General features: G+C 44.9%; 2 protein-coding genes across 4 annotated transcripts in view; one reads left to right on the top strand and one right to left on the bottom strand.

Moving 5' to 3' along the window:
* The window catches only part of LOC115363635 (mitochondrial import inner membrane translocase subunit tim16-like), a 121,415-nt gene extending 113,471 nt beyond the window's left edge, over nucleotides 1–7,944 (top strand). Inside the window, exons 26-31 of one of the 3 annotated variants that reach the window (XM_030057899.1) lie at nucleotides 75–166; nucleotides 386–472; nucleotides 4,582–4,666; nucleotides 5,571–5,707; nucleotides 5,814–5,879; nucleotides 7,768–7,944. In XM_030057899.1, coding sequence (XP_029913759.1) covers nucleotides 75–166; nucleotides 386–472; nucleotides 4,582–4,666; nucleotides 5,571–5,707; nucleotides 5,814–5,879; nucleotides 7,768–7,860 — 560 coding nt within the window. In that variant the 3' untranslated portion in view covers nucleotides 7,861–7,944. Of the gene's footprint in view, nucleotides 1–74; nucleotides 167–385; nucleotides 473–1,706; nucleotides 3,321–3,956; nucleotides 4,105–4,581; nucleotides 4,667–5,570; nucleotides 5,708–5,813; nucleotides 5,880–7,767 lie in introns of those variants that run through there. The other 2 variants (XM_030057898.1, XM_030057897.1) reach the window with 2 other exon arrangements.
* A 537-nt stretch (nucleotides 7,945–8,481) lies between these two features.
* The window catches only part of glis2b (GLIS family zinc finger 2b), a 30,439-nt gene continuing 11,135 nt past the window's right edge, over nucleotides 8,482–27,785 (bottom strand). Inside the window, exons 2-7 of the mRNA XM_030057902.1 lie at nucleotides 16,742–16,943; nucleotides 16,460–16,590; nucleotides 14,275–14,454; nucleotides 14,047–14,180; nucleotides 13,829–13,947; nucleotides 8,482–13,538 (exon numbers count right to left, since the gene is read on the bottom strand). Of these exons, the coding sequence (XP_029913762.1) occupies nucleotides 12,793–13,538; nucleotides 13,829–13,947; nucleotides 14,047–14,180; nucleotides 14,275–14,454; nucleotides 16,460–16,590; nucleotides 16,742–16,919 (1,488 nt within the window). The 5' untranslated portion in view covers nucleotides 16,920–16,943 and the 3' untranslated portion in view covers nucleotides 8,482–12,792. The remainder of the gene's footprint in view (nucleotides 13,539–13,828; nucleotides 13,948–14,046; nucleotides 14,181–14,274; nucleotides 14,455–16,459; nucleotides 16,591–16,741; nucleotides 16,944–27,785) is intronic.

Raw genomic sequence — 27,785 nt, 5'->3', positions numbered from 1 at the left:
CAGTGGATTTGTTTATGTTGTTAGAATCTGTATCACTGAATGGTTTTTATGTGTGTTTGTGTGTGTGCTCTCAGTGAGTGAGGCCCCCAAAGAGGCTCCAGTCAGGAAGTACTTGCCCTCTGCTGTCTACCTGGAGGAGAAGACTGATGAGCAGAAGAAAGAGGAGGTGAGGGCAAACTGAAAAACTGTACGTTCACATGTCTGCAAATGTTTCTATGCCACTAGAATTGATCAGCCCTGACTTGGGCTGTGTTTATGTTTTTATGTTTACTAGCATACAGCACATCTTGTTTGCACCATATGTGAGCTGCTGTTCCAGTGAGTTTGCATTACTTTATGCTCACCGTCATGTTGGTTAACACTGAATATGTGTCTGTGTTCCCAGCTGCTGAGTGCCATGGTGGCCAAGCTAGGGAACCTGGACGACCCGCTGCCACAGGACTCCTTCGAGGGTGTGGACGACGACGAGTGGGTGAGTGAAGTGCTTGACTTTCCCGTGTTTCTGTCATCGCTTGTTAATTTTCTGAAGTAAGGCGCACGTGTTCATTGGAAATGTTTGAGGGTTTTCCATGGATTCAAGAAGGTGCTGCAGAATTTCATGCTGCAGAAATCTTATTGCACCTGATGGCTCTCTGTTGGTGTCAGATCTGGAGAGTGAACAGTCAATGCTGATGAGATACTAGATTGTGTTGACATTGAACTTCCAAGCATGTGTGTATTTACACCACTGGGGGTCTTTGAGGGGTTGCCAGGGGGTCCTCAGCAAAATGTGGAACAGTTTAATTGCACTGTAATTTAAGTCACCAGAAACTCTTAAAATACAAAAAAAAAAATGTATGAGTGAACATCTCACCACTTTGAATGCATTCATTTCAATATTTTGTCATCTAATCAGTTAAATAAACACAAACCAAACTTTTTATCTTCATATCAGGGTCCCTAGTGTAAAATTACTCAATTACTCACTCAGGGTCTGATGCTTAATGAAAACCAACTTGGGGGTCTGGAGCATGAAAAAGTTTGTAAACCCCTGCTCTGTCCATTTCCAATAGTGCATTTTTTTCCAAGTGCCTGTAAGGTGGCTGCACCCTTGTTATACTTACAGATAAACATCTAATGCCATTATTTTGGTAACACTTTACAATAAGAGTACAACAATTAACATTAGTTAACGTTAGTTAATGCCGTAATGGTTAATTAACGGTTAGTTAATGATTATTATGGCATTTACTAATGTTAATAATATCTACAGTAACCCTTAAATAACATATAGATTAATATCTTAGCATGAACAGCATTAGTACATGATTCTTAGACACATTAGTTAACGGTTAGTTAACTGTTACTTAATGTTTATTACCTGTTACTTAATGTTTATTACGGCATTAACTAACGTTAATTGTTGTACTCTTATTGTAAAGTGTTTCCATTATTTTTTTTTTTTAAATCATGCCTCAATAAATATTGTTGCCTTGCCTCAGGAATCACTTAGATTTATTATGAATGACAAACAAGGCCGTTTTGAAAATATCAAAGGTTTACTTTAATAGGTTTTATTCTTCCTGAGGGTTGATAAAACAGTGTTAAAAACTTTCAGCTCTGTATTAAAATATTGAGAGAATGGTGGCTCAGAGGATATTGAGATAATGCGTATTCATTTCAAGTTCCCGTTTGCCTCTGCTAACCTTGACTGTTGTGTCTCCCAGGACGACTAGAGGCAGACGTCGCCCTGCCCTCGGCTCGGCCTCGGTGCAAGCAGCAGAGAGAGAGAGAGAGAGAGAGAGGGGGACCTGCTCCAGTCTGACGTTGCCATTCCTGCGTGCTACGGTGCCAGAGTCATCCCTTAAATTACAGCAGCCGACATCTCAGCCTATCGACCTTACACCCTCCTCGCACATGTCAAGAAATACTGTATGACGTGACGCTTCAGCAAAAGTGTAAATAACCAACAACAGCATTCTCAAAACTGTAATGCAGATTCCAGTGTAAATCCGACAGTGGCGTTTTCAAACATTCCAAGGTTTTCCTAACAAAATTGGTTGTCTGTGTGCATGTTACCTCCGAAATATCCAGCACAGTTGTGATCACAGAGCCGCTGCTCTCCTCTGCAGTGGCCGGCCAGGCGAACACGCTCGGTCACCGTCTGTCTTTGGAAATGTGATGTGGCAAAAAAGAGAAACTCTTCATGGTCTTGTGAACAAGTGAACACCATGCATTTGGGAAAACAGTATCCCTTGTCTTCCAGTTTGGTCACCCCGTCCGACCAATTACAAAGGGCACACACACACACACACACACACAAACACACACAAATGCACATGCCAACACGTCAGTCACTTCAGCCACTGCAGCTGTGCATCACACTGATTGTATACCTCCAGCGACTTAGGGATGCATGTGTGATTTTACTGTAATGTGTCCAAGCTCACACGCCTCCAGCAGCAAAAACCACTCAGAGGAAACAACAGGGTCACCAACGTTCATGTTTCACCATGAACCGGACTTTCTATCGACAGGGACGCCTTTTTATTTCTCTGGCCAGTGTTATGAAATGCCATTTTAACGCCATTCTCTGTTTATGTATTTGCACCAGTCAGTTCGAGGTGAATGTTTTGCTATTTGGGAAATAAGTAGGTGGTGAAAATAGCATTTTATTTTAATGCACCAGAAGCCAAACCACCTCCTCATGGAGTTTTAGAGACACCTGTATCTGCTTTAGGAGTATAACTGTCTCTTTCTTACTTCTTTCTTGCTTCCTTTTCATTCTTATCATTCTCTCATTTCTCTGTACGCAGCACAATTTAACTTTTTATCTCTACATCAGCATCAGTTCTCAGACTGTTTCGAGCATTCCTCACTTATAGAGCTAATTTTCTTATTTGATATCAAAGGTATGTAATCATGGTGTTAATTTGACAGTATCAGTACAGTATTAATGAATTACAGTGCATTCATTAACAGCCATCGTAATTTCTAATCAGGGCTACAGCACAATGCAATATTGTCAGTGATCCAGGCTTGAACCCACTGTGTTGTTTACAACCACTGATCAACTGGAATGAGGCGACTCAGCCACGCATGGTAGAGCACATCATGTAATACACACGAGCTGTAGTGTTAGTGTATGTGTGGTGTATTTGTGCTTGTGATTCTCAAAGGTGTACTTTGTATTTTCTGGGATATTAACTTGCCTTCCATTGTGTAAGAAAACTTCTTTTTTATACATTGAGTAAAGCATTGTTTTCTCTGGCTTACTTGAGTAATGGTTTGTGGATTTTTTTTTTTCATTGTTGCCTCGCAATAAACACTTTTTGAACCTATTATAAATTGTCTTTGAATGATTGCATTGCCAGGGAAAACCACAGTCTCAAATATACAGTAATGTTGATCCTAATCTTGATAAAATGCTTAGATATATAGATACAAAACATAGAATAGAATCATAATATGTTTCACACCGTAAAGTTATATTGTTATATTGTTAAATCTGATTTATTACAGAATTGAAAAGGTTAAACAATAATCTGAATACATATTATTGCTATCTCACCTTTTAGTGAATGAAACTTGAACTTAAAGGCAGACCGTGTAGTGTGAAATGGGAGAGCACTCCACCTCGTTATAATGTGGCAAGGAAGGATGAGCGCCTCTCGGTTCCCAATTTAATAGACAGGTATTTAAAAGTGTAATTCTATGGGTTATTAGTCTTGGCATGAACCTGAGGGGGTTTACCCTTCCTCAGCCTCATCCAGTAAACAAAACAGTGCGCCCTCCCGTTTGAAACCACATAATCTGCCTTCAAACTGTGCCTCATTTTGTCTGGCAACCACCGGGAACCTCTAAAGAAACACTTGTGTCCATTCCATTATAGACCATGTTATAGACAGTTTTACTCAAATTGCCTTGCAGTTTGTCCTCCCTGCCACTAGATGTCAGCATTGTGACCAGCGCCGCGCTCCCGAGTGAGCTTGACTGCTACAGTATCTTCACAACGTGCTAGCCGAGTGAACTTTGACCCCTCGGTAACCTTGATTGGAGTGCATGTGAGAGACGATAAGGCTGTGTGGGACTGGGGAGAGAGTTTTAGATCATAATTGTGAAATGGTAAGTGTGATACTTTATGACATTCGTGTTGCTGGGTCGTTAGTCTTAGTGGCTGGTGAGCTAGCTAGCTAACGGCTCTGTCGTCAGGTAGCGTCAGGCTAGCAGGACAAGTTGTGTCAACACGGTGCTGCTTGTCTCTTTAACATACACACTTACATAATCTTCCTTCTTACTAGTCCTGCGTCTGTTTGACTAAGGAACGGTTTTATATGCAAGTAATTAGGGACTCTTAGAGCTAGCTACAAGAAGGGCACGCTAATGAAATAATTATCTCCTGGACAACAGCTTCATTATCATGGCACAAAACTAAAACACCATCTGCTAAAATCTGTACGCACAAACTGATCGGCAGGTCCTCTTCTTATACCCCGTTTACTGCACTGTGACTGCACCTTTCTATAAAATGGTCCATTGTGTAAGTTGCATGCTTTAATGATGGATTTTTGTTTGCTTGTTTGTTTGTTTGTGTCATTGCAGGCAAAATATCTTGCCCAAATCATTGTGATGGGAGCACAGGTGGTGGGACGAGCATTTGCCCGGGCGTTGCAGCAAGAATTTGCAGGTATGGTGCATGAGGACATGGTGACAGTCAGGGTTGCCAGGGCTGTGAGACAAAAGCAGCCAAAGAGCAACTCAAAACCCGCCCAACCTGGTATAAAAAGAGCCCAAAAATCAGCCCAATACCAGAATTCAAACTATGCCCATAAAAATCCATATATGTTGCTTTTAAAGTCCAACAGCATTGCTATAATTGCAAAATGCACTATAATATCTATAAAACTAAAACCAAAGCTGTAGGAGGAGTAGCGCGCCGAAAACGTGCAGAATAATAAACTATAATAATAATAATAATAAAAATAATAAGTATGCAGGATAATAAGATGTGTTGCCTTTTCAAGGCAAGCACATAATAACACCATAAACATTAAAGGCAATTTCCTGGAACAGTTCTTTCACCTATTTAATTTACAGTATATCAGAACTTAAAATATAATATGGGATACCTTACTTCAGCTGACAGCACAAGTGGTGCTGATGATGTGATTGGTCATGTGCTGCGTGGCCTCACACAGCATTGGCATATTATTTGTCTGTGGAGCATGTGACATATGTGGATAGTTTATATGCTGATCTGGCCCGGAGTCAGTTTGACAGGATTTGGGTATAAACATTGGTCATTCAAAATATGAGTCTTTATTCATGTCTGCCCAAGCCCAACCCTCGGACAATATTTGTTACCCGCGGCAACACAATTTGGCGGAAAAAACGCGGTCTTGGCAACCCTGGTGACAGTGACTCTTTATATCAGGGGGGTCAGACTGGTGCCATGCAGGGCCAAGAGGCTGCAGGTTTTCATTCCAACCAGAAACTCCACCAGAGTTTTATAGTTTATAGTTTTATATATAGTTGAAGAGAGCCTCACTGAACCATGCTGTGAATCATCTGTATGTGTTTGTTTTCTGCAGCCAGCCAAGCAGCAGCGCAGGCCAGGAGCCGTGCAGGCCAGCACTCCGCTGCCGCCACCAGCATTTCTGGGATGAGCCTGCAGGAGGCCCAGCAGATCCTCAACATCACCACACTCACCCCTGAGGAGATTCAGAAGGTACAGTCACACACGTGCATGCTATGCCACATTTTATTTGGCTTCATTTATTTTTTGGAGCTGTGCAACGCAGTATTAACACTTAGCGGTATCACTATCTTTCCAGAACTACGAGCACCTTTACAAAGTCAATGACAAGGAAGTGGGCGGCTCGTTTTATCTACAGTCAAAGGTGAGTGTGCTTTTCTGATGCTGGACGTTTCACTCAGGTGTGTTTTGGAAAGAGTGCTCGATTATGTGGCACCACATCATGTCTGTCAAAAACGTGATGCAGGCAGGAGGACAGCTGAGGCAGCCTGTCACGCAGTCGTCATCTGTACTTGCACTTTTCACGAGTTGGATTTGAAGTCGGTAGACAGTTCAGTAGGTTCATCAGTCCTCATTATGATCTGTATTAATACACTGTATGTAAAGTGTACATACAGTGATCTGTATTAATACACTGTACATACAGTGTATTAATACAGATCATAATGAGGACTGATGAACCTACTGAACTGTCGACTAACTTTAAATACAACTTGTGAAAAGTCAGTCGACAGTTCAGTAGGTTCATCAGTCCTCATTATGATCTGTATTAATACACTGTATGTAAAGTGTACATACAGTGATCTGTATTAATACACTGAACATACAGTGTATTAATACAGATCATAATGACTGATGAACCTACTGACCTGTCTACTAACTTTAAATACAACTTGTGAAAAGTCAGTCGACAGTTCAGTAGGTTCATCAGTCCTCATTATGATCTGTACATGTACACTGTACATTCTGAAATGATAAGCTGATATTTACTGTAGCTGCCAAGTCAATATCAACATGCTAATGTCTTTAGTATTAGCAATATCAACACACCTCACCCTGTAACTCAGTGCTGTTATTCTAATGTGGCCTACGCCCTTATGTTTACCTGAGGTGCTTAAAGTTGCAGTCATGCTTACAGCAACTTCAAAATAAGAGCACATAATACAATTTTATCTGGTATTACAGCAGGACTTTTCATGCAGTTCCACTGATTTGAAATGAGCACTTTGTTTTCCTGCTTTGTCGGCTTCTTACAGACCAGTGTTGCACTTGTAAACCAAAATCCCATTCAGCACACACTTCTCTATTTAAAAACTTTGTATAACGTCAACAAGTAAATAGAAACTTTGTATTTCACGTATTTAAAGTTGCGCTATACAAAATTGGTTGAAGTGTGTTTTAAGGGAGGACTGTTCAGACTCCACTGACAAAAGACATTTAAAAAAAGGGGAATAAGCATGTAATTTGATGATTTTAGTCTACGTGGTTCTGTCATAATTGTGATCACTCTGCACCTGCAGTGTGATTTATCTCAGACTCACTGGTAAATTCCTTTTATATACATCCTTTTATATATTTATATTATACATCTTGGGTTCATTTTTCATTTACTTGTTTGTTTTTTCAGTTTCAGAGTCTAAATAGTCCTCACCTTTAAAAACGTTCTACTTAATGTTTTTGACACAGTATTTGAAATGCAAAGCTTGTGAATACATCTTAAGATATATATATAGTTTTTAATTAAAGGAGAGTGTGATGAATGGGATATTTGTGTTTGCCGTGGAATCAGGTGTTGAATCAAGAAACTGGGATTTCGTTATCAACTACTCCTTTGTCAGCCATCAGTAATTTAATATTATTCTATTTTGAAGCTCCAACCATGCCTTTCTGAATGTGTTTCTTTTTTTTTTTTTTTTTGTCCACCATTCTGTATTATCTTAGAAACATTCATGTGTTAAAAAGCTGATACTGGAATTTGTGCGACTGGCACTGACGATCATATCATTGAGTCACTTGTTCTAACATCCAAGCAAACAGCGTGTGCCCGCTTTATGCCTGCACAGTCTGCAGGAGAAATGCTGTGGAGATGATACGATTTGAAATGCATTGGCCACTGATTGCGTCTGTCGTCGCCGTAAGTGTGTGACACACCGCAGAGGACCAAACAATGGCTATTGTGAAAAAGGTCTTCCATTCTCATTGCCGTCATTGTTGCTGTGTGTGTGTGTGTGTGTGTGTGTGTGTGTGTCCAGGTGGTGCGGGCTAAGGAGCGTCTAGACGAGGAACTTAGTATTCAAGCAGAAGACAAACAGCGGTCACAGCAGCAACAGAGTACGGAAACATGAAGGATGAACCTGATGCCCCGTCTTCCCCCTCACCCGTCCTCTGTAAATTATAACCCCAATAAAAGCCTTCTCTTTTTCTCTAGACTGGACTTGGTGGTAATTCTTGATGAGCTCATGAGGCTGATACCACTTGATATTGTGCATTATTTATGCTAAATAGCATGCAGTCCATCTCTACATGTTTTTCTTTGTTATTTATTCTTTGCATAATAATGCAACGTCAAAAGAGAGGACGCTTGGGGAAAACATGGCATAAGTTTGGGGATTTGACCTCCTAGCTGTGGTATAATATTTCCAAGTGAATGTCTGATATTATCCATTAAAAGAAAAGCCATTCTAGGTACTGTCATATACCAGATATGATATGCTAATGCTGTGTATTCAGTTTCAGTCAATGATCTGAGAACACGTGGATATACAGTGCATTTTTTTTTGTTTGTTTGTTTGTTTGAAATACTGAATACAGTGAGTGAAAATCACGTTAATCATGCCTGTTATTTATTCAGGAAGTGTGTGTTGTGAGCCTGCAGTGAAGAATTACAAACATTCACCTGTTGGTCTGTACATTTCCATCATGTTTATAGTCTGATCGTATATTTGCAACAGAAATTAATGTACAAGTTGTATCAAATGCAACTTTATTAAACATTTTGTTTCTTTTTTTTTTCATTGACATTATTATCAATATCGTAATAAAATTCCTCTAAAACAGGAGAACACCGCTATGTTGTACCAATTGGAGACTTACAACTCTAAAATTCTGCATGTTCGACCATAGAACATGATGCCAGGAAAAAATATATTTTCATATCATTTTTCATATAGTGTATAGCTTCTATATTTTACCTATAATAAAAGGCACTTGGAAAAATTAAAATACTGACATTAGAATATCTCACAAATGTGCAAAAACATAACTTGGAACCGGCCTTGTGTGGCCATAGTCTCATCATTAACCCTTTGTGCAACACTGTGGCACTTCAGTCAATGGCATCCCTTGTACATGACACTGACCTAGCTAGCTAACACAATTTCTGTGCCCTGGATTTGGATATGTGTGTGTGTGTGTGTCTGTGTGTGTGTCTGTGTGGCACACACTGAGATTCTCATTTCCACTTATCATGGCATTAAGTGTTGATAAGCATTACTTTGATATCTCCAGGAGCAAGTACCGCTTTTATAATATCATATAAAGGAAAAAAAAAAAGATTTCAGTAATTTTATCAATCAAGGACACTGACTGCCAACAGTGAATATTTTTGCCATTCCTCTTGGTCCCCAAAACAATCATTGTACAATGCTCTACACTGAGAAAGGGTATGATAGTAGGTTTTTTTGAGTTGGCGTCCCCTGTCTATACACTATGAGGGGAACAAAAGTGCAGTTTGTTACAGATTGAGCTCAAAGGGTTAATGAATCAAACAGCTTATTTAATATTGTAAGATGTGGACCCTGGGAGGATCTGTGTCGTTTTCAGCTTTCTCCAGCTGTACCGAGTCTCCGTCCCCGGCTTCAATCAACATGGGAGAGACAGACAGGGAGGAGGAGGAGGAGGAGGAGGAGGAGGAGAGTCGTGTCTGTGGGTTTCACTGTTGCCAGGGAAACCCATGTCTAGCCTACTTAACACCTGTTTCTGATGACATCACATGCCAGGATTGTCCACTCACAACGAGAGATTCTCTTCAATACCGAGCCTGAACCTGGAGACTGGCCACCCGTGTGTGTGTGTGTGTGTGTGTGTGTGAGTGTGAGCGTGTCTGGGATAATAATGATCAAGAACTATCGAGGCAGAAACACAGGTACGCGCTGCATCCCCGCTGCAAAATCCTGCTCAGCGAGAGAGGAACTAGCCCCCGACGCGGCGCTCTAATCCATTCTGACCTGCTCCTTCAAAATCCCTCACATCTTTACACAGGGAGGGTTCTATTTGTTTTTGTTTACTGGCTATGTGTGTGTGTGTGAGTGTTTGCCTGTTTTCCTCATCTCTGGTAAAAAGCTTTGCGGCCTGGAGAAGGGCGGGGAGGAGGAAGGGGAGTTGAGGGAGCGGGAGCCTTTTGGGTTTAATCTATAAAAAACCCAGAGGGCAGACAGAGTTCAGTGGCCTAGTTTTCTGCTGGCTGGCATGCCTGTGAGTGGCTGCCACATTGGGCACAGCGCGGCCACTGACTTCAGAGACGAGAGGCCCGCTCGGCTCGCTGGGTAGGTGGCCAGATGGAGGGGCTCTCCACAGCTACGCCATCCTCTGCCTCTCTTTCTCTCTCCCTCGCCTGCTGGCACACAGCCTCTCCCTTCATCTCTCCCTATCCCCGTCCAGTCATTTATTCATTCAGCCACTCCTCTCTCACTCTCTCTCTCTCTCTCTCTGTGCCTCATTTTTCTCTCACGCTCTCCCAAGGCCACCCGCCATTTTAGAAGCCTTACAGTTGGTTGTTATTTCTCTGTGATTTTCCTTTGTGTAACTCCGGAAAAGTCACAAATCAGGCGAACTGAGCAGCCCGTAGAGATAATCTTGTATTTGAGAACTGATTGGCCGGTCCAGTCCCACTCTCTCATGAGGGATGTGGCAAACGAACCCTACCAAACTCCTCAGTACAGAAATGTGATTGTCATGGATGAATGTGATGTCATACGGTCCACTGGAGACCTCCTAAAACCTGATTTTCCCCCAGAGGGACACCTTAACCCCCTCTCGGTCTCCCTCGCTCTCTCTCTCTCTCTCTCTCTCTCTCTCGCTCCAACCCCTTCAAAGACCCGGGCTAGACAGCAGAAAGCGGAGTGCAGAGCAGCCATCGCAGAAACACAAGGAATCAAAGCAACTTCAACATCAGAAAAATGTCTCGTCTGAACAACAGCAAAAATAATGACTAAAAAAGAAAAAAAGAAAAAAAAAACAGCAATAACTGTGATTATTCTCAAGAGCGGGGATGGAGAAAGCGAGACCCTCAACAAAACAGATGGGGAGAGGAGAGATGGAGGAGTGAGAGAGAGGAGGCGTGCATCAGTCTCTTGAGGGAATGTTCCTTGTGTTAAGATGATCCTCTCTTTTTCCGCGACCTCTCCTCTGTGAAAACCCCAGTTTACACGGTGCAGTCAACATCCTACATACATCAGCAATCGGCAACACAAGCGTAGAAGAACCCTGCAGCGAAGCTGGCCCTCGCAGGCCTGAGCACAAATGGGATAAGAGCAAAACAGTTTCCAAAGAACAATGACTTGGCAGTAACATTTTATAAAACATGGGAAGAATATAGTGTGTGGTAAGTGCATGTTGACTGCTTAATCGAACCGTAAGGAGAATTATCCCAGAAGTAAAATGAGTCTGTTTTGATTTTTGTTTTTGCCCCTTTGGACAGAGTAAAATGAGGCAGTTTGCAATAGTGTGGCTTCGTAGTCAGTCCAGCTGTATGTGGCATTGAGTGCATCACACACCCCCCCCTTTGCGGCACAATACGCACATCCCACTTTATCCTCTCAAGGTCTGGTATTTTTGGCACAAGTTGGGACTGTTGAACTTGGGACAAAACTTGAACCGAGAAGGCCAAGCCAGGTTTTGACTGGACAACCACCTGTTTTTCACATCTGGTTTTGCGTCTGGTCACCTCAAACACAGGACACTAGTGTTTATCACCACAGTGGCCCTTTCATACACACGGCTGTGTTGATTCAATGACGGGAAAAAGAGCTGGACAATCCAGGAGCAAAACAGCACTGGTTCTGTCAGCGGCAAGTGGGACGCGGTGTATGACCAGAGGGGGGTGCCACACACATCAGAGCCTTTCAACATGAAAAAGAAGAAGTGATGATTGGTCGTTGCCAGGTGATGTAACACCGTTTGTCTGTGCTAAGACCTCAGATTGCTCTGTGCCCTTATGTCAAGCCCCTAGTCTGCACGCCCGGCACACATTCTAGGTGGCTGGGCTCGTCTGTGCTCGTCGCCCTCCCCAAAACGGGGACAGATTGTCAAAAGTGCTCTCTCCTGGTTTATGTTCCACCGGAGGAGCTGTGAGGTTAGCAGCAGTTGTGAGGTTTCAATACTGTAGCCAGTTTACACTATTAAGTGCTGTGTTTAATGACTGTCTCAGAGGGGAGTTCATGTTCTTGTGGATAGCACCGCCCTGCTGTCTCAAGCTGGGCCCTGCAGGCTATCCAGCACAAAGACCAATCCGAGCCAGTTTGATTTCACTTGCTTTGGTACGGCAAGTTTGTCTGAGTCATATTCATCACAGCAAACTGTGAGAAATAGGTCATAGCTTTAAAAAAAAAAAACACACAACTGTGGAGAATCTACATTTTGTGCGGCAATAGCCTAACGGTGAGTGCGTCATTCTGTTTCATTCTGATGTGTCTATCTCACTGCTAGGCTACAGGCACACTGTCAATGAAGTACATATGAAGTCATAAATACTTATTAATGAACCAGGACTTTAGTAAGAACACAGAGCAGTAAGCCTGACACGTTCATGGACAGGAATCAGGAATGAAAAAAAGTATAAAATAAGAGAGCAACAAGTCGAGGAGGATGTCATCAGGCCTTGTGACGGGAACACCTTAGCCTTGCGTGGTCCTGGTTCTCAGTCCCCACATTTCCCCCGCCAAAGAAAGAGGCCTGTGTTGCACATGTAATTCTTGAGGTGTAGAGTTATCTATTGTTTTACTGATTGAGGACTCCATCAGTTTCTTTAGTGTTTTTGTCTTTTTCCAGCCCCTCTCAGAAATGCACGGCCTGGATTTGATTGTGCGAGCCAACCTCTCACCTTTGATCCCCCCCACCCCCCGCACCCCACTTATGGCTTTCGCCCTCCCACCCCAGCCCCCTGAGCTCCTCTGGAATGTGAGTTTGGGTGTGTGTGTGTGTGTATGTGTGTGTGTGTGTGTGTGTGTGTGTGTGTGTGTGTGTGTGTGTGTGTGTGTGTGTATGTATGTGTGTGTATATCAGTTGACCACAGCTGGCTTGAGCACCACAGTGCCTGGGGGGATGACCACCCAGGACAGGGGATCATGAGACCCTCCTGTGGAGAGGTTCAGGACCCCAGCAGGCACCTCGTCCTCTGCCTCCTCCCCCCTACTCTTCCCCTTACCCTGTCGGCCCTGGATCCTGCGTTCAGCGGCCGCCCCCAGGACGGGCACCATGGGCAGACCCAAGGCCGAAGAGGGGAAGCCTGGAGAGAGCAGAGGGGACTTGGCCAGGCCCAGTGGGGAGCCATTGAAGGAAAGGATGGGTGCCCCTCCCAGACTGGCAGGAGGGGAGCTGGGGCAGCCCAGCGTGCTGAGGTCCAGGGGCCGAGGACTGATGGGAGACAAGGGCAGGGAGCCACCCAGGCCCTGCAGAGCATGGCCTCCCAGAAGGGCGGCAGCCGCCCCTGGAATGATAATGTGGGCACCGCTCACATAGGACAGCTCTGACTCCTTCCCCACTCCACCAGCAAGCCCTCCAGCTTGAACTCCCTTCAGCAGGGAGCCCACTCCGCCCGGAGAGCCCTGCTCCTGGGCCACAAAGTGGCCGTGTGCCTTGATGTGCTTGCGGAGAGAGCTGGGGTCTGTGTAGCGCTTCAGGCAGCCCACCATCTTGCAGTAGTAGGGCTTGTCCACATAGTGTGTGCGCGTGTGCTTGAATCGGTCACTGGAGTTGGAGTAGCGCTTGTTACAGCCCTCATAGGGACAAATGTAGGGCTTTTCACCTGCAGTGAGAAGAGATGACTCAGACTGGCCTTTCAGCACAACAAAATAGGTTTAAGTCTATGAAGATTCATAGTGTCTACACTTTATATAGATCAAAATAGGTTTAAATAGGTTTCATATATAACAGGGTCCTGAGAACCATAAGCTACTATGGTTCATGAAAATGACTTTAACTGTGGTTAAACATTTGTCACTTAACATCTACAACAAATGAGTGCATGCAAATGAGATGTTTCTCATGTATACAAATTGTAGAGAGCGACTCTGTGGGTGCAGCACCACCACTGACCTGTGTGGGATCGGTTGTGTATCTTGAGGTTCTCCAGGCGTGAGAAGCTCTTGTTGCAGGTGGGACAGCGGTGGGGCTTCTCGTTAGTATGAGTGCGGATGTGGATGAGCATCTTGTACCTGCAGTCACAGACAGTCCAGTTCATTTGAACGGCTCTACCTCATGCGCTGTGTGAAGTGCACACTTTCCTAAAACACCTCAGTGTCTATTGCTCTCACCTGGCATTGAAGCCCCTCCCTTTGCGTGCACAGCCCTCCCAATGGCAGCAGTACCCAGAATCCTTTTCAGGTTTGACATGGAAGTCATTGACGTGGTCCACCAGGTCTTGAAGGGAGTCGAAGAGTAGATGGCACTGGAGGAGAGAGATTCCACATTTTAATGTCACTTGGCTACAGCTGGATAGTGAAGAACTGTTCGTTTTCGTGGCATCAGTTCCCGAGCCTCACCTTCTTCCAGCGACAGGCCAGCTGTTCGTCCGCTGAGAGGTCAGGAGAAGCCCGCTTATCACTTGTCTGTCCAATGAACATGGAGGATGGCAGGTGAAGTCCCGCACCAGCGCCAATTGGCACAAAGAACTGAAAGGCCTGTGAGGAGGCTCCGCCTTCTACATAGCGAATGTGAGAATTCTGACAAAAAGGAAAAATAGCAGCGCAGGGGTTACCTATCTGTTACACACACACTGGAAAGCTGCACAGGTTTAAGTTTACTGGCATGTGCATTAAAAATAGTTTGTAATTTAAATGTAAAAACGTCTTGCTTGTGCAATGTCTCTCTCGCCTTAAAATAGCACAAACACAACATCTATGGTGTGGCTGCATTATAAATGACAATGAAAATAACAAAACAATAAATGCATTAAAAGGCCAAAAAAACAATATATAGGGCAGCCCTACTTATATGTATGCATCAGACTATATAACTGTTGATGATCCTGATGGCCTGAGGCGAAACACTGTCTCTGAGGCGGGTGCTGTGAGCTCTGATGCTATGATAAGCGCTTTCCAGATGAAAGAAGATGGGAATAAACCACAGGCTGGAGAGCAACAGAGAGAGAGACGTGTCATGCATAAATGAATGATCTCATTGAGAAATTTTCATGATTATGCAGTAACAATTGCTGCTGTTTTATTTATTTTTTTTTTTTCCAGCGGAGTAGGAGGACTGTTGTGCTTCGTCCTTTTCTTCAAAAATCCACTGTACTATTTCTGTTCCAGTCCAACCGCTGTGTCCTACAAAGCCTCCCCACATCCCTAAGCCCAGCTTGAGAGCTGTAGATTCATTGAACCTCAGCTGGGGCTCAAAGAGCTTATGTCCTGGCTCCCTCTCTCTCTCTCTCTCTCTCTCTCTCTCTCACACACACGCACACACACACATACACGTACACACACACAAACTGTGCCAAACAGCCACAGATTAGTGTTAACCAGAGATGGCAAGAGGGCACAGCACCAGTGAATTAGGATATCAACAGGAACCAAAGTCTCAGTTTCACACATACACACATGCACACACACACACACACACACAATGGTACTTCGCTGAAGGAGAAAACAGGAGTGGGGTCTTGGTGGAAAGCAGAATTGGAAATAAGGGACACTTATTAGACAATGCTGTTTTATAGGAGCAGGGGAGCACAGACACAGAGAGAGAGAGAGAGAGAGAATAGAGAGAATAGAGAGGGAAAGGGTGCAAAATGGATCACAATCCTGCGGCTGTCTCACCGTCTCCAGCTATGTCAGAAATGTGTATGTGACAAATTTCATAAAATGGGCCCAATTCCCCGCAATTGGCTCTGCCTCTGCATGCGAAATTATGTGGGCTGCTTTGTGAGGCGCCGTAAGGGAGAGCGTGTGTGCGTGTGTGTGTGTGTGTGTGTGTGTACATGTGCTTGTATGTGTCCATGCTTAAGACTGTTTTTTTTGTGTGTGTGTGTGAAGCACTTATGTTGATGTGTAGAGTGTATGTGTGTGAGAGAAAGAGTGTGAGAGCAGGAGAGAGAGAGAGCGATAAGAGTGTGTGTGTGTGTGTCCTTGCGGTGTCTACGGGGGGGCGAGTGGATGGGTGGTTGGGGCTGGGGTTGGGGAGCGGGGGGGTTGTCTGTGTCTCAGAGGGAGGCTGTGCAGCTGAATGGTCCTAGCCAGCATGTCTCAATTCAATTGGGAGGGAATTGAATTAGGTGGCGTGAGGTCTGCATGGCTGTACCTTGTCGTAAATCCGATTATACACATACACACACACACACACACACACACATGCACACGTCATGCCAGTCGGGCCACTGAGTGCAAGTTGCACAGAGAGAGGCAGTTGTTGTAGACACAAGAGGTGTTTGATAAGGGCTGCCCCCCACCCCTACCCTCAGCACCCACCCCTTGCGCAGCCTGATTCTCTTATGGAGAGTGTGACAAGGCCCAATGTTCCCAATGTGCTGACCCCACCAGGCTGAGTCACTCCCTGCTGCAGACAGGCAAAGTGTGAACAACACACTGCTGCACGAGGGCCGGTGGTTATGCTTTACAGGACTTGAAGGCAACAGGGAGAGGGAGAGTGAGAGGAGGGATGCGAGTTGGAAAAAACGCCTGTGTGTGTGTGTGTGTGTGTGTGTGTGTGTGTAAGCTGTATGGTGCTCACCCCTGAGGGGACGTGGTTGCCGTTGGTCATTTCTGGAGAGCTGGCAGTGTGGCGGGATGAGGGAGACATGCTCAAGTCCACTGCTGGGGGGGTGGGGGTCTCTGTCCGGTCCTGAGGGACCACCTGCACTCCTGTGATAACACACACACACACACACACACACACACGTGATCAGGTGACCTCTCATCTAAGGGCATCTGATATAGGTAGAATGCAGCCGTGTCATGTTGGACCAGTAAACACATTCTCACACACACATCTTTGTTTGGTTTAGTGACCCACCTGTGTGTGGAGAGGCTGGCGAGGCGGGCTCTATGACTGCAGTGCCGTCATCTGCCATGCGGAGCTGGCGCGCACGCTTGGCATGCAGTGGGGAGAGGGGGGGCGAGCGTGCCCCTCTGTCCCGCCCATTAGCCCGTCGAGGGAGCTTCAGGTCCAGTGGCTCGTCCAGGGACAGCATGACCGCAGCCCACCAACCTCCCACCTGCAACACACCCACAGAAGCAGTGTGGACAATGTAGGATGCCATGGTTTTTCACAATAACTGATGAGGTATGATTTAAAATCAGCGAGGGAGATTTTTTTCGGGGGGAAAATGGGTATTTCCTGGATTCATACACCTGCAATATTTCCAGTAAGAACAGTGAATAAGTAGCTCACATTCCACAGGCTTGATGGATAAACAAATGATCCATTTCTTCAACCTGCCTGGTAAACTCACTGTAATCATAAACTGAAACACTGAGTAAGCTCAAGACAAATAAACACACACACACACACACACACACATATACACACACACAGATCTGAGAAACCACCCTCCCCCTTCCCCCATCCTGACCTTTGCTCACACACTCTTCCTGAGGAATGTCTACAATCCAATCCAGATGGTCGCCCTGACCACCAATGCCCCCCCCCTCCTCTTACCCCGCCCCCCAGCCAGTGACCCTTGGCTCCCAGCAAACGCACCCACCCAAACTCTGCACCTTTAGACACCCATGGACCGCATGGACCCTGGAGACACACCGGCAGACCCACCCACCCCCCCGTTCCTTGAAAGCCAGCTGCACCTACCCTGTGCAGCCCCTCCCTCCTCTAAACACACTGACCCCTGGACTGAGCCCGAGGGCCCAGCACGGGACGCTCCACGCAGCCCTGGAAAAATAAAACGGTCAATTTGACTTTCCCTCGCAGTCCTCCAAAAGACAGGGACACACTAGGTCATTCCCTAGGACTTTCAGTCTGTGCCTTCATTTGCATACTCTCAGGGGTGTTATGGGACTCCTCTTAAGGAACTCCCGAGAGAAACTGTCCTGTGGTGTGACGGCCCAGCAGTGCTGTTTTAGTGCCGTTTTCATGCTCCTAGGACTCGCTAGGACTCTTAGGACAAAATCAAACATGTCTGATTTTGTCTTAAGTCCTTGGGGCAGGGCGGGGACTTAAACACACGAAGAAGCAGAGGAAGCTGATGTGAGCAGAGTCGTGCAAATTGCCATTGCCTAGCCCCCTCGTTGTCAAATGTGACACACTGTTGGACAGAAAGCAGTGAGATTCAGGCTGAGATTAATTGTTAAGTATGATATATTCTCCAAGTGGGAAGAGACTGGGGTGTGTCCCTATCTTAGGCTGCCAGACTAACCCTGCCATCACCTTCTCATTGCACCAGGCAAAGAATTCACCAGTGGCATTAACCACATAACACCTAAAGAACACAATCAGTCAAGTAAATGGCGTGTGAGCTACAGCAGTTTGTTTGATACATAATTATAAGTATTACACATTCTGGTTTTACTAAAAACATGCATTAGACATTACAAACATTTATAACAGGCTAGTAATCACAATAATTTCTCGCCCAGCATTTACTGCTTCACACACACACACACACACAGGCGGTGCTAGTACAGTACTGCTGATTTATAGCCAAGCTCTCCATTCTACAAAATGTGTTGGGTTCATTGCTCCCTCTTACCGGGTTCACTGGACACACACAGGCGCAGGCGCACACAGGCATGCCACGGCCCCTCAAAGCATTGTACCTCCACACACATAGTTGTGGAGTGTCCTATATTTCTGACACACAGAGCTCTAGTTCATGTAGAACCGCTCTCTGCAAGCATGTATTCACACACTCTATGCACGTACGCAGGCAGAGACACACACACAAGCAATTAATCCGACTGTAATTTCAACAAATTCTCCCCCTCTCTCCCTCCCTTTCCTCCCTCACTCTCTCTCTCTCTCCAAAGCATACACATGGACCAGCACACACACTCTCATAGGAGCCACAGTAGTAGTGAATGGTGGGCTTTGAAAGCGACTGGCCAGGGGCCACATTAGAAGCCCTTGTGTCTGGGAGGCATGGAGGAGAGAGGTCACCAAGTTCACCAACCCACCGAGGGATGGCCCCCAACCCATACACACACACACACACACACACACAGCCAGGGGGTGGGAGAGTGGGGAGTACAGACTCAATAAGCCATAGATAAGGGAATGATGATACACACACACACACATGTACAGAGCTATACACAGGCACTTCAAGGCAAAGGAACATACATGCATGTACACAGAGCGGTATTATTGTATTATCATTGACATTTGGCTGTACTGAGGCACGCACACACACTCGTTTTGATCGCACACGTGCGCCCACAGGCATAGATCCTTGGCTTTTATCTGATTACAGATCACACAGTCAAGCACATGACCCAAAAGTTCATCTTGATGGGCAGTTTTGAATGATTTGATACTGAAATGTCAGAGATAACGCACCCCAAACACACGGAACAGAAAGGCTCCTCAGCCTGATGCTCCTTTCCAGCACTGAGGAGTTTTACACAGATGAGTCAGAGAACTGGAAACGCCAATTCAAATAGTTCCACATGTCGTTCTTCACAGATGATTTATCAAGATGCATCATCCCGCCGCATTTTATGTGAATTGAACCGGTGCTGCAGCAAATGTGGCTTTCCAAACTTTTAAATGTTTACCATAGGGCACCTATCAGGTCAATCAAACCAGTCTGTCCCATCTGGATCAATATTCAGGGACTCCTGAGGGACTGTCCCTTAAGGATGCTTGTCAACACACAGCTCAACGCAGGATATCCGGTTAAAAGATGCCCTTGTACCCGTAGTTCGCCCAGAAAAATGTTCTGATCGAATTAAATGCTTACCATAATTAGATTGGTTAAGGGTGCATTTTATTCCATTGCCTGTTGTCGGGCATTTCCCTGTTTACCTGAAGATTGAAGGTGGCTGCTATAAGAGATAAATTAAACTGATATCATACTGGTATAATAACGTCTATGAAGTGCTGATATGCCCACCAGTGCTCTCTCTAGCTCTTTGATGTGTTTGGATCCTTTACATTTATCCTGTCTAGCACTGACAATTAGTCCATCACCAGGGGAGCTGTAACCAGACATAGGAATGTCAAAATCAATTAAAAATGTCTTTGGTGCATTTCTAAAATTTGGGTGTCTCACAACAACAGCATCCTACTGTGGCCTTGGTGTCACTAAATTTACCCATCCATGTGCGTTTACACAAGCTGCTCTTGCTGATTTGCCAGTCTCCACATGTCATGCATGCAGACAGCTGATCACACACAAATGAATCTATTTGACACCTCACCAGTGTGGCGAATAAAAACTCAACACCCGCTAAATGAACCGTTTCCATCGGGTGAAACCTCTGGTCAAACATGAAATGGTACAGGAAGAGCACCGGTTGGTGTAATTAAGAGTGAAGAGTTGGTTATGCGGGCAAACATTACTATAAGCTATGAAAATAAACATGTTAGAATCTCAATGTGAGATCCTCATTTAGATCGAGCTGTGGTTAATACTTCAGCTTGCTTTCTTGCTTTCTCTCTTTTGCTCTCTCTCTCTCTCGTGCTCCCATTCTCTCTCACATGCATCTGGACTGGGTGGGTCCGACTACAAGTTACTGTAACTCCTATCTCGCTGGCTGCCAAGCAGTTTTGGCTTTATTGTTTGGCTAAAGTGGCTGAAAAGCATTTGTCATCCACTTTAAATGGGTAAACCCCTTACCCTGAGGCACAGACCGAGAATCAGCTTAACCTTTCTCCAAATCCCTACTTTTATCCACTTGAGGGACAAATAGAGCAAACTGGCCTTGCATCAGTGGTAAAATGCTATGCAGCCTATATGAAACAAGCTACTGTATGAATCTTCTAGATCCATGTTGATGCAGAATATGAATCCATATCCATTTTTGGACGTGTGTCCTCTGTCCCAGATCTCTCCCTCTCTCTCTACAGAGTCTGCAATACGGACAAAGATACACTCCGGGGGTCTGTGTATATAATAGCCCTTCACTCTTGCCCAGGCTGCTGCTCCACATGCAAATCATTACTATACTGTACCTCCACAAATACATCTACATCTCTTCCACTTTATTAAACAGGCCTGATATCCAACCCCTTACTCGTTGATGCTTTGGCATCACTCAGCCAGTGTGGTATAGGAGCGATGCAAAAGGATTTAAGAATTAGCTGCACTCTCCAAAATCTTAGCAAATATTCAGTATTGAATCACTTGTGTCCAATGGCAGATCCAGCTGCAGAAATAAATGAATAAACAAATATTTATAAGACTGAAATTGATGTCTAAGTTTCAGTGAACACAACTTTGAAAGCAGCATTAGGCGACATAACAGCCATGTGCGTGCTATTTTTTTTCCCCACCTGGATTACGGGAATACTCGGATTCTGGGAGTGGTTTGGTTGGTTATGGTTAGGTCTTAGGGCGGGGTTATGGTTTGGTTAGCCAGTCAGAGGTCGAGTAGAGGAGAAGCGTTTGATATTTATCTGCTTGGTTACCAGCTGTTGGGAAGGAGGAGAGCAGTCTGCCATACCCCCAGCAACAAGGCAGGGTCAAAGTCAAATGTTATTGCCTGACACATTTAAAAAAAAAAAAAAAGAAAAGAAAAAGTGCCAGTAGAAAGCATTTTTTTCACAGTCTAAATTTAAAAATTGTCATGAAAGCCTGTTCTCTCGCGGCTCCTGGGAGAGAACGTCTGCCATGCCCAGTTGGAAGGACGCCCTTCTGCGAGGCATCTCCAAGCTCCCGAGGGACCCTGGAGTTCAAAATAAACTTCTTGAGCTACATTTCCAGTGGTCCAGACCTAGAAATAGCGTCTATTTTAATTAAATAGAAATCAACGATAATAAGTAACCGGCATGTCCTAAAACAGCAATAGCTTGTAGCTCATTAGTCATGTACCCCTGCAGTGTAGTCAAATGCCTTGACTTGATCCTACAAATCCTTTACATCTTGAATCTGGGCCTGGGAGAATATTAAGAGAAAGGGCAGGGGTGGGGACATCTCTCGCATTTCCAGGGGAAATTTTTCACAAGGCAAGCCAAACGAAGAGAAAATATGAGCTGGGGGCAGCAAGAGAGATGAAAGTGATTCGGATTGGGTTAGAGAGCAAGACAATGACACAGAGAAACACAGAGAGACACAGACAGACACAGACAGACAGGGAGAGGGATGGACAGTGAGAACCAAAAGCCAAGAGGCAGGAGAGGTTAAAGAGATCTCTGCTATATGGACCTCATGGTATTTGTATGGTTTTTGTTTTTTAGAAATAGTACAGCGATTGCTTGCATTTTATCAGTACAACGTTTTTATTTATTTATTTATTTACTCACAGTTACTGGTTATTTTCTTTTTGCCTGATATCAAATACAGTGGTATAGATATCTGCTTTCTTTGGTTTATGTGTAACATGGTGTTGATAAATAATTAGACTCAAACTAGAAAACAGATTATTAGGACCATGTCTGGGTTCGGCTGTCGATGGAAAGATGATGGAGCAACGTACCCCCCCCGCCTGCCACCGTGACAAAACTCCATGCCACCCCCTTTGCTGCCTCATGTAAAAACTTCTACATCCACCAGTGCTTGCGTCCAATAAAATCAAACTGTTCCCACCCTCTTTTTGCAATGAAGCCACATTATCTTGAAACTTATTATCTGCCTTTTCTCAAACCTCTTGTTTCAGGAGCATTCTATAAAGCAAGAGAGATCATCTCACCCTGTAGGCATATTTACGAAAAATCAGATTTTAAGGTTCAGTAACAGACTAAATAACTTATGATGGGCTTTTTTTCTGCAGTGCAGCACAATCCCTCTAGCAGAAGAACTCTTTCAAAACTTGGAATTCCCAGTTCAGTTACTCAACACTGTTGGACTTGCCAACAACTCAGCACATCATCAAATATCTTCAATACCCACTTCACCCTCGGCAGCACTGCGCTAATGTGTTCCCAGTGGAGTAAGGGTACAGCTCCCTCTGAATCAGCCTCCAACGGCGGATTTAACTCACAGTACTCTCCTGATAATGGCTGAGGAGGGCAGACGGGCTGGGAAGTGACTCACTGTGTGTGAATCTTGGACTGGAGTGATGGGATCTCAACTACATCCTCCGACAACCGCCGTCACTGAGAGGGGCTTGTTTGAAATGGGAGAGAAAGCGAAAAGACAAGAAAGATAAAAAATAAGAGAAACAGCACGTGTGCATGAGTGTGCCTGAACATGCATGCTGTATGTGTGTGTGTGTGTGTGTGTGTGTGCACAGGAGTGTGTGTGTGTGTTTGTGTGTGTGTAAAAGCTCAGTGGCGGGAGGCTGTGAAGTTTGGGGAAGGGGTGTTGGCTGGCCCCCATGCAGACTTCCTTGCTCAACCATGGGGTCGACAGCCACTTTGAAAGGCAGCATTGTCCCCTCTCTCTCTCTCTCTCTCCCTCTCTCTCTCTCATCCCTCTTTCCCTCCCCTCCTGCTCCTCTCCCCAGCAGAGTAAACACAGGCTGCAGCAGCTGAATGAGAGAGAAAAAGAGGTGTGGGATGAGCGAGGGGGCCACAGCGAGGATACAGGGGTGAGAATGAAGAGAGGAGGAAGTGAAGGAGGAAGAGGAGCACTGAAAGAGAGGTCTGTGTGTCTGCTTCGGCAGCATCCCGCTCCTGCATAAAACCTGCTCCCACCCGGCTCCTACATTGAGCCCCACCCACTCCATTAGGAAGCCTCAGAATGACCCGCTTCCCTTTGAAGAGGTATAGGTGGGGGGGGTGTCAGAGGGGCGGGAGCTGGTTGACGGGTGGGTGGAGGCTCGGGTCAAAGAGAGGCTACGTGTTTCAACACCTCCATGCTTCCAGGCTGGGTTCACACAGATCAGCAGTGACCTTTGACCCCGCTCTGACCAACTCTTTAGCCTAATCTGATCAAATGAGATCTGCACGGAGGATCATATGTCGCCTCGGGCTGACGGGCGCAGACACAAGCACCAGCACAAAAGAATAGAAAAAAACTACGAGGCGTTAAGATGATTATGTTGCCGATTATAAATCATATTGTGTAATATTGCGTTTTCTGTGAGGGTTTCAGAGAGAGAGAGAGAGTGAATGTGTGTTTGTGTGTGCTGTGTATGTGTGACTCCCACTGAGATTGGCTGTAACTTAATCTCCCTCCTGCTGTGACCCTGGGAGGTGGTCTGTAGGAGGTAAGCCATCACTCCCTGGGGCTCTTTGCTCTCACACACAGACACAGAGAGAGGGAGTGAGAGCGAGAGAGAAAAAGAGAAAGGGAGGGGGAAAAAAAAGAGTCTAACAGCCAATAGTATTGATTATGAGGATTTTACTTCACCATGCAGACAAGAAGGGAGCGCTTCTGAAATCGCACACTGCAGATTTGCTCTCTCGATTCTAACACAGAAACACAGCAGCCTCTATCACACCGTCAATTCTCAACAGTGGCTCAGGGTTTCATGAGGTGAAACTGGTTATAGTTATGGCTGGCTGTGTGAGGAGTCACACCTCGGGCTGCAGGTCAGTGGAGGTCGTGTCGAGACCTGCTGGTTTTTCCATTGGCCAGGTGGGAGAGACGGGGTCAAAGTTCAGTGGATGCAACAGGGGTGTGGCGTGAACTTTGACCCACGACATTTGGATTCTAGATCTGAAATTTGGCCCCGGGAGGAATAAACCAACGAGGCATGCACCGAGGAGGTTTACCCGTGCACACAATACTCTGGCTGTGATGAATCGGATTATGGGATTAAAGTGTAAAGTGTAAAGCATTTACGTAGTTGGACGTGAAGCAATTTTGATTCCCAGTTCGCTTTATAACCCAGATGCACATGGATTTATTTAAAGGTCAGGTTAGTTACCTCAGAGAGGGATGAGACAGACTGAGGTCAGCAAATAGGCCTACTTTATTTTACTGACTTCAGCTGTGTCCGCCAGTTCTTTTGCAACATGTTTCATAACACAAACAAAAACAACAACATAGGTGTAGATCACCTTCAGTATACACAGATGAAAAAAACGGGATAACCTACATCTATCAATAGCAAGTATAGGCAGGCTTTCAACACGAATCAACCAATTAAAGTCCAAAACGCTTCCATGGCATTTCAAAAACTGCATACCAACTCTCCATGATTTTATTTCTGCTGCAAAACGGCCAAAGCCACCTTTCCAACTAGAGGGTGGAATCACAAGACTGATAAAATGTTTCAGAGCGACAACCACATCTCTGAACTCTGATTGGCTGGTTTCCCAGAAAGATATGGAAAAAAATAGTATTTTAACTATTCTCCCTTCTCAGGTTCTAGCTCCACTTGTCAAGATTACCATCAATATTAAAAATTTCCACAACTTTTGGAAAATTTCAGGCAGATTTCATCATTTTCCAAAACAATTTCCAGTTTTGTTTTGTTTTTGTTTGTTTTTTTAATTCCATGATATTTCAAGGATTTTCATGAAACTGTAGAAAATGTGTAGGTGTCAGGGCGGGCGGGAACCAACTAGAGAAACATGGAAAAACTCAAATATCATGGTATCTTTCACTAAAAGCCTCAATATTTATTGTGAGGATATTGTAGGGATAAATATTGGTGCTTTCACACATTATTTACACACAAGAATATTAGAAATGTGGATGTGACAACCAAGCAGGTAAAGTTCAGAAAACTGCGTCGATTTACTTTAATGCAGCCTTTAAAACCGGGAAAAGATATGACGTACATATCATCATATCACAACACTGATGTACTGTACTGTAAACCTTACTGTGATAATCACACTAACTCGTCTACTTGACTTTGGCTATAGATGCTGAATTGCCTGAATCAGGTTAGGATCAGATGATTGGTATGTACCTTAATATACCATTTGAGACACACGGGAAAAAAGCCAAGCGGTGGTTCACCCTCCTCTTGCAGAAAGCTCTCTCCTTGGCTCCTCTCCTTTCATTGCTGACGTTTCTTGAGGTAAGAGTTGAGTGACCCCACCTCCCCTGACACATACACACCCTAACCACAGACCCAGTGTACCCCCTCCAACCCCCCACCCTGGTGGATCACTCAACACAGACACACACTCACACACACACACACACACACACACACACACACACACACACACTGAGCTGAGAGATTTTTTCCTGCCTCTGTCCTCCTCAGCCAGCCGCCTCCTCAGACAGGAAACCTCAGTTTCCACTCCTCCTCCTCTGGGCCTCTTGTTACCTCTTTCTCCTTCTCTCCCTTTCTCCCCATGTTGCTCTTGTTTTCCTCTCACTCTCTGCCCCCTTTCTCAGATTGCTTTTTTTTGTCTTCCTCTATTATCTTTCCGCCTTTACCTAACTCCTTCAAGTGAATTTGACCTTGTCCTCCCTGACCCGGCTACACCTCCTTCCCTTTCCCAGAGTTTTCTCTTGCCGTCAGTCCGCACCTCTCCCCTTGGCTTTACCTAACTCCCAAAAATGCATATAGGAACGTATGCAGGATTATGTAATAGCAGCACGCACAGAGCCACTGGGGAAGCTGTCGGAGAACGGAGCGAACGGTCAGAGAGACACACATTTGAGCACGGGGAGCGATAAGCGCAAGATGGACACCTGTTCGGCAGAGGCGGCTTTAGGAAGAGAGCGAGAGGAAGGAATAAATGAGAGAAACGCTCGAGAGAGGGCATGTAAAATCAAAAGATAGAGAAGCAGCAGGGGAGAGGAAGGGAGGGATCTGAAACAACACGAGAAGCAGGGGAGGGAGAGAGGGAGGGAGTGAAAAAAGGGAGAGAGGGAGTAAAGGAAGGAGAGAGCAACAGGAAGCCTCTCAGTGAGCTACCGATGGCCCCCAGCCAGAGCGTTCAGACACTGAGGAATTCCAGGCAGAGGGCAGGAGGGAGGGAGGGAGGCTGAGAAAGAGGAGGGCGGGTCTCACTTGCGGTTTGTCGTTAAAGGGGAGCGCTACACGAGAAAGGAAGAGCATGAACTTAAAGTGATATTTCTCTCATTGGTTGAATATTATCTTTTTTTTTTTTTAAGATGCATTCCTTCAGATGAACAGTCTGACACAGGCTGTTGCAGGGATCTAAACCAACACTGCATAAATTCATGTTTCTTTTGTTATCATTACTGACAAATTGGCAAACAATCATCTTTTTAAAGTTAGGGAGAATTTATGTGCAAAAATATATATATATATATATTCTACTGAAGTCGTATAAGGTGATACACAGCATACCATACTATACTTAAAGCCTATTAATGCGACATGAATCATACCGTGTCAAACCGTGACATGACACCTTCATATTAAGGCATTCGTAAATGTAACGTCATGCACACTCCAACATGACTTAGCAACAGGATAGGAGGAAATACAAAAAGACAGACAAATTAAATTCATTCGTGTATCTCTCCACACCGCCGTGCAGTTGTGCAGAGGAAAAAAAAAAATACCGATACTGTTGTGGATTTAATGGCTGGCCAAGACAAATTAAACATTAAGGAGGAAGACATGGTCAGTGTTTCCTTTTTAATGTAAGAGAAAAAGCTTGTGAAAAAAAAAAAAAAAACTGCTGAAGCCTGCCAGACTATGCTGCTTAATAGCATCCAGACAGACCCTATAACGGAACTCCATTTGCCGTATAGTGAGATTAAGCATCAAGCGATCTATAAACAGCCGTCTGACTGAGATTTCACATTGTGTCCGTATGCCTTCTGGTCGGCTAAAGCCTAGATTATCACACGACACAGTGACCTGACTTGACTCCTGGCAAAGAGAGGGCAGTGGGTTGTAATGAATGGATGGAAAAATAGACGGACGGCGACTTCTAAAGGGAGCAAAACAGTATCAAATCACTATAATAATGTCCACATTTTGGGAAGAAGGATTTGGCTGGAATTAACATCGAACACAGAGTAACCGATGAACTACAATAAAGATGTCTTTTGAGTTTTGTTTTTGGGGAATTTTTTTTTTCCATGTTGCTATAACATTGAAATGATGCGGCACGC

The sequence above is a fragment of the Myripristis murdjan genome, chromosome 8 (genome assembly GCF_902150065.1).
Source record: "Myripristis murdjan chromosome 8, fMyrMur1.1, whole genome shotgun sequence".
NCBI classification, from domain to species: Eukaryota; Metazoa; Chordata; class Actinopteri; order Holocentriformes; family Holocentridae; genus Myripristis; species Myripristis murdjan.
The sequence above is the reverse complement of the archived record's forward strand: the minus strand, read 5'-3'. Positions and strand labels throughout refer to the sequence as shown.